This window comes from Anabrus simplex, chromosome 1, assembly GCF_040414725.1.
Source record: "Anabrus simplex isolate iqAnaSimp1 chromosome 1, ASM4041472v1, whole genome shotgun sequence".
Lineage (NCBI taxonomy): Eukaryota > Metazoa > Arthropoda > Insecta > Orthoptera > Tettigoniidae > Anabrus > Anabrus simplex.
Genome location: NC_090265.1, coordinates 690,161,332 through 690,173,675, shown reverse-complemented (window position 1 = coordinate 690,173,675; position 12,344 = coordinate 690,161,332). Strand labels below are relative to the sequence as shown.

Below are 12,344 nucleotides of genomic sequence, written 5' to 3'. Positions count from 1 at the left end.
CGTCAGTCTACCCTGCAATTGGCATAAAGTTCTGACCACTCCTTCTTGGTGTTGCATTTGCTCTGTCAGTCAGTGTATACAAATATCAAAACAAACACAATATAACACTTTTCTTTGTTTAGCCCCAACTGTAAAGAACTACAGCATTATATCATAATTCACCATATCAATGAATAAAAAATACATTCGTGGTATATTAGGAAAATTATTATTACATAAAAGGTTTAATATTTAGATGATGCTGAATGAGAATCACTTCGTATGATCCTCAAGTTTTATCTCTCTCTTTTTTTTCCCTTCCTTACATGATTAAATGCTAGTTTATACAACAGGTTCTCACCTGTAATTCTTTCATTCAAACTTCATACTTGCAGAAGATGGGAAAATAAATTAAGAAATTGCAAAGAGAATCAAACAAGCCAATGGGTTTTACTAATGTGTGAGAGGTATAGCGTACAACTGGAACGTTCTAGAGAAAGGCAAGAAAATTCTGCGGTGGGCAAATAGATCATCTACTAGCGCCACCTCTCACGTTGCATCATCGATCGCCACCTGTCCAGGGATAACAACAGTTATTGGTTGTACGTCCCACACACTACTTTGTAAATTTGGAATGTGTTATTCCAGAGGTTTGGAAAGGTGGGAAAAGTTCTAAAGACCATGAAGGTTATGAAGCTCTAGTACTTTGGTCATGTAATGAGGCACCCTGTCAGCACATTCTTAAGCACAGAAAATGGCCTTTCTACATCACAAGAAGTGACAAGTGCTTACTTAAATGAAGATATTTGGGACAAAGTGAGGTGAAAATGTACATCTTTTGCATCTTCACCACAATACGTCTTTTATAAGCCTGACGTATTCAAAATCAGGATTTGAACGAATCACTTTGCTCAGCTTATCTCTAGCTGCCGCAGCTACTTCTCCGTGCGATGATTGCAGACACATTTGGATGTCCTCAATAACTGGTAACGATTGCCTGCTGCGATAACAAAGACGTGTGACGAGTGAGAGTTCTGGATAAGAAATTCCACGATAACAACGGAAGTGGGTTCAGTGCAAAACCAAGGCTTGTAAGCTGCTATCTCAGTAACGCGGCGACACAAAAGTGCGATAAAAATCTTGTTTTGTACGTCTAACATAGACAAAAAAATGAGCTGTTATTAACAGCAATGCACAATTTACGGTTTAACTTACATCAATGTATAACTGGGACGCCTTATTCCTAAGAAATACAGAGATTGACGTTGGACCTTCCGGTCTACATCAATATTTACTCAATCAACAAATAAGAAAGTGCTTGGTTAATTGGATTATACAACTTCTACCGTACGTACTAACTTTGCTTGACACATAGGATGACAGGAATGCATTCTTGTTGTCTCTTAGTAATAGACATACTGTATAACATTGAAAAATGGTCCTAAATTCTGAAAACAAACATTCATAAAAGGCACTATCATGCAAGTTAACATTATATATGCGCCAAAGTCAAAAGAAAAGTAATATTATCCAATATTAAACTCCAAATATTCGCTATTAAATCCAAAATCTTCAAAATATGCATTATGCATACATTTTCTTGTGAAAAGGTCAAAACATACAAACATGCAGGGAAAAAGAACGGTTATATGGAATCGTTAAAGCATAAAACGAATATTTGCAAAGTTTGAGAAGATTATTTAAAAACATGATTTTTGCATAGAAATCCGGGCTCTACTAATATATAAATAAAAATTCAACATTTATACAACACGGTATTTTCACAGCTATCGCGGTGATTTCTTTGACTTTACCTGCAATTTCATTAACTTCAAATCTTCGAGTAAAGAAGTTATTCTGATTTTGGAACAAATCTGGTAAGAAACTGTGCAAAAATTATGCAGCCAAGTACGATATTTTGAATATTTCCCACACTGTTTAACATTTCATACTTTATTCTAAACGAGTTTTCTAGCCTGAATTCAAAACTATCAAAATGATGCCATCTGAACATATGCCCACAGAAAAGATATGAACTCCTGACTACAGCCAAAACTGGTTAAGACGCTTTTGTGAAGACCGAAAAAAAAAGTAACGCCATAAAGAGCAAACATGCTAAAAATTTAAAAAAAACAAATTACGCAGTTAAACTTCAGATTAGGTTTGAACGTAAAAATAATTATGAAGAAAATAAAGAAACAAAGAAAAAGTAACGTCATAAAGAGTGACACGCTAAAAAATGAAAAACAATTACGCTGTTAAATTTAAGGATAGGTTTGAACATAAAAATAATTATGATGAAAACAAAGAGACACCTGTTTATGATTATAATTAACGAAATAAATAATGAAATACATAAAGAAACAATACATTTTAAGATCACCAATATAGTAAATTTTTTAGACGTGTGAACCATACACATCGCTTACAATTATGTTTAAAGGTATCATAGGAATGTCCAACATCTGGGCGATTTACACACATTTAATGTGTGGATTAGCACCCGCTTTCTCAATAAACTTTAATTTTTCATCATTTGTAAACTGCCTAGCGTTCTTCATAACTGAATGTCCTGCAAACCACTAGGCCTAAGAACAGTAGACCTAATTTATGTATGTTGAAACACAATTCACTTACGAACATAAAATTAAGCACCAAAAAGTCACCAGAGATGCCAACTTTCAAGAAAGGCAATTCGTAATGCAGCTGTTCGGGCACGTGGGGGGGAAGGGAGGGCGTAGAATTTTTTATTTTCGAGATCTTACTAACGTACATATCATTGAAAAATCAATGAACATACAATTCAACCAGATATTCGAAGACTGGCATATAAAGAGTGTATGATTCTTACCTGCTAAAGTAACAGGTGATCTGCGGTACATATTTGAGTGGAGGTTGAAGGATCACTTATTTTGTTGAGTACTGTAGTTGCTGCCCTTACCAGCTTTTAGTTGCTGTTCGGTAAACGTACACGGGTGACATGCTTTTCCTTTTGATATCATGTGCATCCTCTGCACTAACAGAGCACTTAACAGTTTGGTGTCCATATTAACACAGAACTGTCTTGTTCTTCCTCACCATGCGCAACTGATGATAATATTATTTGCTTTACGTCCCACTAACTACTCTCTTACGGTTTTCGGAGACGCCGAGGTGCCGGACTTTAAACCCGCAGGAGTTCTTTTACGTGCCAGTAAATCTACCGACACGAGGCTGACGTATTTGAGCACCTTCAAAGACCACCGGACTGAGCCAGGATTGAACCTGCCAAGTTGGGGTCAGAAGGCCAGCGCCTTAACCGTCTGAGCCACTCAGCCTGGCCATGCGCAACTGAAAAATCGTGGCTACACACACTACAAAACACGTGTGAATGAGATTTTAAGAACGCAGTAAACAGGGTTATTCTTTCGGGTATTCCTCCCTAAATTTCTGAACTATTTTTGGTTTATTACTAGCATAACTAATCACGGTAACGTCGCCACACGAATTTTCCTCCACAAGAAATTGCTTCATTATTTCAAACCTTTCGCATTTTGTAATACAAGATTAGTATATATACTAGAAGACCAAAATATATATAAATTTGGCAACCAAAATCACAAAAATAGTTCTTCAAGAGTCACGCACACAGTATTCACAATGAAACGGAGTTTGTCACCACTTTGCCGCCAAAACAAAGACAAAAGAACTCGCACACTTGCACGGAAGTCTGGTCATGTGACGAACAAAGACAACAACTCTGTAAGATATAACACTTCACAGGTGCCTATTTTTCCGCTACTGGAAGCACACACTGAGTTCGACACGTGAAAATTTGATATTCTTAAACGAGGGACAGGGAAGGGGTATAAATTATTACTGAGAAATATGAAAATAATATTCTGAGTATTCAAGCTGTAATGGCATTCCTTGTGTATCCTTTTGAACGCTTCATACATTTAGATCTTAAAATAAAATAAAAAATCGTAATTTGTGGTGTGTGATTCGTAAAGGTGTAATTACTATGGGTAATTCGTAATTATTACGATTGAATTGTAATAGTTGGCATCTCTGAGTCACCTGTATACGTACGTACAGTAGGCCTAATTTACGTACTTTGTTACATAAAGCACTCATGAAAGTAAAATTAAGCACCAACATGTCACACAAGCTACTGTTTCGCATGATCCAAACAAACGTGCGCCCACGTCAAAGACTGGCTTGAGACTGACGCTCCCTGCAGCTGTAGGTCGACATGCTAGGGCTGTGAAATTACGTTCTCTACCAAATCCTCACCCAGGCCAGTCGTCGCTGGCGTTTCGTGCGTGCAGTGTGGCCGAGAACACCGATTTGAATTTCTTATGGTGAGAAATGCGAACGTACTAAAGAGTGACGTAAATGTGCTATCCAGGTTTCTTTAACATGTACAGTATTTAATAGGACACGGGCTGGGACTTTGTTATGACCGGTGCATGTAAGTACATCCTGATGAGATGTGAAGTATACATCATAACTAGCCAAACCGGACACCAGTGGGAACAGAAACTTCAACCTTCTAATTTCCAACAGAACAAGAACGATCGAGGGCACTGCAGTTCAATGAGGAAGTTGTGGGTTCAGTCACTCTCCTGACATCACCTAATAAGCTGAAAGTCTATTTCACATAAATAAATGTGTTAAACATCCATGTTTTCACATATACTTCATCACACACTTAAAAATAACAATACAATTCCTCTCATTTCCATGGTATTTATACACTTTAGAATATTAAATATTACAAGAAAGGATATTGTGGAGATAACTCACAATGAATGTGTTAACTAAATAATGAACTCTAAAATAACACTGACTAAGCTAGTACAATGAAACTCACCGGCTTAAGTTCATTGAGGCTGCTTGCCACAGGGTCCCAGGGTTGTTTAAGAATGATGTTCAGGCTTTCCAGGCCGCTGAGACCAGGACGATTAACTGCAGTTGAAGAGCCTATCATTCTATCAACCAGCGATGGAGCTTTGGCTCTCATAGTCTGGAAAATAGTGATGTTAATGAAGATTACTTCAAAAGGACATGTAAGATGACGATCATAATGGTCATACTTTATAGGGAAAACAGTTATGTTATACTATAATTTAATCCTTCCACCGTTAAACCCGTATATATACAATTCTGTGCAGTGCTCACTTTTCTAAGCCATAAATGTACACGGAACGTCAGATTAGTTGAAACTGAGCGCTTCACGTTCAAGGAGGATCAAAAGATGAGATCTTCCAGTTCTTCCGTGTAATACTGACATACACAACATCAAAAAATGGCTGCGCTGCACAAGCCTAGACGTCTTAGTGACGTGGAAATTCAGCAATTTTTAGTTGATTGTGACTCGGATAATGATATTTTGGAAGATGAAAGTGATAATGAGTATGTGATTGGTGATCTTATGATACAAATTGTTCTTGAAGATGAAGACAATGATAAAGACATATTGAAGAAGACTGAGATAACAAGAATCAACCTTTACCCCCACTAACAAAATGGCAAAACAAATTTTTTTAAATGTTGCAATTATTTTTTTGATTAGCTGTTATTCACACTTTCTGCACATGCAGGCAGGCAATATATTAAGCAACGGTTCCCAAGAATAACATCTTTTCTATGCTTATTCACTCACACGCTGATATGAATACGGCCAGATTTTAACAAGTTCCCTGATTTTTCAGAATAGTACGACTTCGGAAATGGAGTGATACTAATGAGGGTGAAATGTGTTTTTTGTTCTTACAGTACTATTGGTCCACAAATGCCCTGCTTCAACCTGTTATTTTTCTCAAATTACGGTAAGAGACATGTACATACCTGAATCCTCTCAACATACTTCATTACTCTAACCCTACCCCTAAAGACAATTATGACAAACTATACAAGGAGAAAATTATAACAGATCATCTCAAAAATACTTTCAAAGAAACACTGCAAACTTCTAAAAACTCAGCATAGAGGGTTTATGCATGGCAAAAAGCAATAAGAAAACATATTAGAGATAGGCCAATACCAATCCATACTATTATAAAAAGAAAGTTGGTACATTTGTATATGGAGGGAAGTCTCGTGAGCTACTACACAATTTCAGTCATTCTTTCACCATTAGAATTTGTTTCTCCCAGAATATTATAGGCTAGAATTATGGTAGATTTATATGGAGAGCAGTCAATTATACGTCTGGCGGCCTTTGTTCACCTAACAGGCGGTCGTGCGCCCAGTGACCTTTCATACATAGACACCTGGTAGGCAGTCTACTAAATGGTAGCTTTCTGCAACCAGGGGCCTGTTCCACGAACGAACTTTGCAACTTTTCAACTTTGCACTTTTCACTTTTCAATTCTTGCAAAGTGCAAAGTCTTTCTGTTCCACCATGATCTAGGTTGTACTTTTCAATTTTTTCGCAAAGTGAAAAGTCTTTGCGAATGAGTGATCCGATCGAGTTTATTCCATGAGCAAACTGTATAGGCCTAAAGCTTTACTTTTCGCGGCGAACTTGACGGTATAATTGTGGTACCGTTAAAGTATTTTATCATGGGAAAGAAAGGTTATTACAAGAAGCTGGCTGTGATGGAAGTTGTCAAGGAGAAACGTGACATCCTTTTTGGCAACTTTAAAAACAACCTCTCAAATGATGACAAACATCAATGTTAACGAGAGTACCGTCAACACATCCACACACAGAAGGAAATTCACCCTTCATTAGAAATCCCGTAGCTATATTATGTGGATTATCAGGCCAATGTACTGTTAGGAAATATTACATTTACTATAATATCTACGACTTTGGTAACAGTTCTGCAAATAATTGATTCTGATGTCCCATGCATTGCTGCTACACCGTGCAGCTGGGCATCATTTACTAACCAATGTAAGCATATAAGAATTTGTTGTTTTACGGAAAGGAATTTACTACCTTTTTTTTTTTTTTTGCATGTTTCAATATAGTCAGCCTGTGTTAGGGTAACACAATATCACTCGCAAAAGTCCGCCGAAGTGAGGTTATGAAAATTAATCCTGTCTTTGTACGTTCTCTTATTGGATTTTTTATCACTGTCCTCACTTGATGCTAACAAAAGCTCTCATCATAACGTGTTTATATCACTAAACCAAATTCTATGCCGAGAAACTAGTGTACATACTCGTTAATTAACAGATGAAAAGGGAATCGTCTCTTTGCAAGATTTATGAAAACATTTCACTTCATTTCTTTGCACTTTGCATTTCTGTACCAATGGAGGAACATAACAGGCTTGAAAAGTGGAAAGATTCCTAACTTTTCACTTTGCAAGCTAAATCTGAAAAGTGATGGTGGAACAAAATGTGAATTGTAAAGTGCAAAGTTCATTCGTGGAATAGGCCCCAGTTCAAGCCTTCTATCCATAGAGGTCATTACAAGCTGTATACTGATTGAAAGCTGAAAAACTGCTCTTTTTTGGTGTTGGAACGAACACCATAGATTACATTATGAAGCAGGAAATACTGTATTTACGTGAATAATCCCTACACCCAATTTTAGGAAGGCTCATTTTGAAAAAATGAAATGAACTAAAATTCCTTCCATCAAAAGAGTAATATATAAACGTAATCCCAAAAGTAAAGTCTCCTATTTTTTATAAATACATCGACTCATTTATTTCTACAATGGTTTACATCATTTTACAGCTTGAACATTTAGCTATTTTTCTACATAACCACCATTTCGGTCGATGCATTTTTGTAGACGCTGTGACAGTTTTTTTATGTCCATGTCATACCAGCTCGCCGCTGTGCTGTTCAGGAAGTTGTGAACCTCATCTTTCACCTCATCGTTGGTGCTGAATCGCTTTCCAGCCAAATGTTCTTTCAACTTAGGGAACAAGTGTAATATGGAACGCCCAGGTTTCGTCACCCGTGACAAATGAGTCCAAAAAAGTGTCCTGTTCAGCTGCAAAGCGTTGAAGAAATGTGCAGGAAGAATCAACTCGTTGCCGCATGTGGTCTTCAGTCAGCACGCGTTCATTGCATCCATCTTGCGCACACTTTCCGGTATTTCAACTTTTCTGTTAAAATTCTGCGAGTGGTGTTTTGGGAAACCTCAGGAACCAAAGTTCTTCTGGCTCGGGAAAGAGTGACCCGCCGATCTTCATGCATGATTTACTCAACCTTCACAACTGTCTCGACGGAAATTGACGGTCTCGAAGGAAATTGACGGGTCCCGCTCCTTGGCTTGTCGTGAATTTCAGTCCAACCGGCTGCAATCTCTCTACACCACTTACGAACATTTTTGACATCCATGCACAACTCACCATACACATCCATCAATTGGCGATGGATTTTAATCGGTTCAGTACCTTTTGCGTTTAAAAAGCGAATAACTGTGCGCACTTCGCAGTAACATCTAATGGGAGCTCCATTCTCAAGGGCTGCCAGGCCAAGACTGTGTGCCGCAGTGCAGTGTGTGCATGTTTATATGCAGACAATTCATATCACTCTGCGAGGTCCACGTATTCTTTACGCAAATATTAACATGTTAATTTACGGATATAGCTGCTTTGGCTGAGATAATAAAAATACATTATCACTGCTATAAAATGCTATGAAAATTAGCAAGTAGGCCTACTTACATGACAGGTATTTCATTAATCTGAATTTGCAATAGGCTCGATTCCCTGTACATCGGAAGATTCGTTGTTTCTTGCATCACTTGAATCCTCTCCTAAATTACAAATTCGTCACACTCCACGTCTAAACCACTTCTCACATGGGGTCTCTTTTTACTTTGATAGTATCACAACTGGCAGTTCGAACCCCAGCCGGGTCGGGGATTTTAATCGCTTCTGATTAATTCTTCTGGCTCGGGAACTGGGTGTTTGTGTCCGTCCCAACACTCTCTTCTTCATATTCAGACAACATACCACACTACCAACTACCACAGAAACACGCAATAGTGATTACCTCCCCCTATATAGGGTTGGCGCCAGGAAGGGCATCCGGCAGAAAAACAGGGCCAAATCCACATGTGCGACGCAGTTCGCACCTGCAACCCCACAGGTGTATGAAAGTGGTAGGAAAAGAAGAAGTAACACAACCGGCAGTAGATAATTTTTGTGCAATGTAAACACTTGAAACAGACACACCGGCATACTTGGATGTTAGTTTTGCGATACAGTAAAACCACATTATTACGCGATTTCGAATTAACTGCCAACTCATAATTCAGAAATGCCAACTCTTGCTGCGTCACAAAATATTCTGATACTCACTAATGCATGCAATTAACATTGATTCACAGTCTGAACCTTTCAAATGCCATGGAAAAAATTCTATTTCCAAAATGTATCCAACAAGTTGCATTTACATTATTCAAATAATGCACTTGAATAACTCGCTGGCAAACATAACCTCAAGCAATGGAAAAAAAAAAAAAAAACAGCATGATTAAAAGATTAGGACAAATTATTTTTTGGTTTACTGTACTGTTTGCATTTTTAGAAGGCTTGTACTTGCACGGAAAATGTCCGACACCCTTACCAACACATTGTGGCTTATCAAACTTTCCTATGACAAAGGGAGGATGTCTTTCGCTTCCGTCTGCATTCTAAAACAGTACAGTGACACCAACTCTTCTAAAACCATAAGTTCATCTGGGTTCGGCAGTAAAAAAAAAAACACAGTTCGTCTGGTACATTCAAACTGATTATAATTATGAGCTGCGCTTTTTCGCCTACCGTTGGCATCGCCAGTCTTCTTGGATTCTGCTTCTCCACACACTGGCTACTATGTGATATAGTGGCTTTCCTTAAAAGGCCGAATACAAAAGAATATAAGATTTCACTCAAATTTAGCAGCTATGAAACATGCTATAGACACACCGAAGTGGGGGAAAGTGCGGAAAGCTACCCCTGCACGTTCCGGAAGATGCGACCTATCATGATGCGGATAAATTTTGAATTTAAATTACTCTGTAAAACACTTTTTTAAATGTAAAGGCAGTTTATAATTAAAAGTCTAAATAGTTTTCGATTTAAAAATGACATATGGGGACAGTTTTATTCAATCTGCGGTTATACAAAGCATAATTGTACACTCAACATAAAAAACTAGGTGAGTCAGGAGCATGTTGCCAACTTTGACGCGAATAAAACCCGCGCCCCAATTTGTTTAAAAAAAGATATGCGGGGATTATTCGCGTAAATATGGTAGTTCATTCTCAAAGAGTGATACACCACTTGGTAGTCAGCAGAAACGGCTGGCCCTAGTAAACCTTGAATTACGAGGAATGAAATTGAACATACAGTACACAATACTGAGAATGAATCGGGCAGTGATATAGTTTCTGAAAGTATGTCCAACCCTGTCCCGCTTCTCTATGGGGTCAGATATGAAGTGAGATGAATCTTCGCAGTGAGTTTTTAAGATCAGAGAAGATGACGAGATAAAATTAATAACTTGATATATGAAGGTAGAAAGGGACAAAGTGAAACCCAATGTCGGCACATAGCCTACTCCTGCTGAATAGCACCAAGGTGTGTGCTCAATGCCTAACATCCCCATTCGATGGACAAATCACCATCAACAGAATAATACGCCCTCCCTCCATGTGAACACTGCAGAGAGGTCTGGAATTGAATCTAGGCTTTTGGCATGCAATCACGGTGTCAGACCATACAGACTTAACGCCTTAATAATTACAGCCACCAGGCAGGCTAAACCAGGATAGAACCTGCCTAGTTGGGCTCAGAAGGCCACCGCTCTACAGTCTGAGCTTCTCAGCTCAGCGCACACTAGACTATACCCACCACAAAATAATGCTGTCTCTTATACACACAGACATCACCCACCAATACAGGAGAGTCTGCCTTACAAGGGCTGCACTAGGCTAGCAATACAGACACAAAATTATTGATAATGGGGGGACTGAGCATGGACAATGTGCATTTAGGCCATTTATTTTCAATTAACCTATAATACAAGGTGCTGCACGCCTAATTTTATATTAACAGATGACAGAGATCTTCAGATGATAAGTGACTGTGACTGGTGTTTTAACCAGCAAAACAAGATTATAGTATCAACGCCACTTAATATATTAATCATACAAGAATGGAGAAGAATTCTAGTCTCTAGAAGAATTGGCTAAAAGAAGGAAAGGTCCATGAAAGGTAGAAAAATGATGAAACTCTCTTGGTCTTCGAAAGATAAAGATAATAATAATTGTAACAAAATCAAAATAGCAACTCAATTTAAATATCTTGGAAAGTAATAACGCATAACCTAAATGAAAAAATATCAATTCAAACAAGAACAAATAGATTAGCTAAAGCAAAATTTTTTTTTTTGCTAGTTGCTTTACGTCGCACCGACACAGATAGGTCTTATGGCGACGATGGGACAGGAAAGGGCTACGAGTGGGAAGGAAGCGTCCGTGGCCTTAATTAAGGTACAGCCCCAGCATTTGCCTGGTGAGAAAATGGGAAACCACGGAAACCATCTTCAGAAAAGCACAAAAATTAACATGGGATATCTACAAAAAGGAATGTCTATCAATAAATGCAAAAATAAAACACCACAACACAGTTATAAAACCGAAAGCTACATATGCAGCAGAAACACTTTCATACCTGAATAAACAATCAAAAACTGACAGACTTCAGAAAATTGAAAGGAGGATTGGAAGAACCTGCATCAACAAAAAATACCAGAAAGATGGGCACTGGCGGATAATACCCAACAAAGTCGTGTACAAAGAGCTAGAACCCGTTACAGATATTATGCGTAAGAGGAGACTGGGATTCTTTGGACATATCATGAGGATGCAGGGTTCGAGACTTCTGAAACAACAACTAGTAAAACATAATCTCGTCTCAAAAAATACCACAACAGAATGTAAATGGACAAGAGAAGTAAGAGAGGATCTGGAGGAAATAGGCCTTACAACAGAAGACACCACAAATAAGATAAAATTGAATACAAAACTCAAGAATACAAACCTCTGCTTTACCCTTACACGAAACAAACCAGCAACAAGCATATTTTCAAATGAGGAAAGGGCACGAAGATTGGAGTGTCTGAAGATGTACTGGGAAGACCGCAAAGCCTGAACAATCCCTTCAAAGAGACCTGAACGATGGACAGACTAAAGTGATACTATGCGGTCCTAAAAAAAGAAGAAGAATGATTATAATAATAACTAGACTGACGTTTTCACGACCCGTATTAGTAGACATGATAATGTAGCTTGTGGGCTTTTGCTGTGTTGAGAAAACAAAGAGAAAATCTGTACATTTTGCGGAAACATTGCTCTGCATCTTCAGAAGAAAAGTAGTCTCTTTATGTTCCAAGACTTCTCTAATAATGATGGTTTGAAT

General features: G+C 38.1%; 1 protein-coding gene across 1 annotated transcript in view; it reads right to left on the bottom strand.

Moving 5' to 3' along the window:
* The window catches only part of Rcd1 (Reduction in Cnn dots 1), a 250,715-nt gene that overhangs the window by 143,058 nt on the left and 95,313 nt on the right, over window positions 1-12,344 (bottom strand). Inside the window, exon 7 of the mRNA XM_067135952.2 lies at window positions 4,835-4,987. Within this exon, the coding sequence (XP_066992053.2) occupies window positions 4,835-4,987 (153 nt within the window). The remainder of the gene's footprint in view (window positions 1-4,834; window positions 4,988-12,344) is intronic.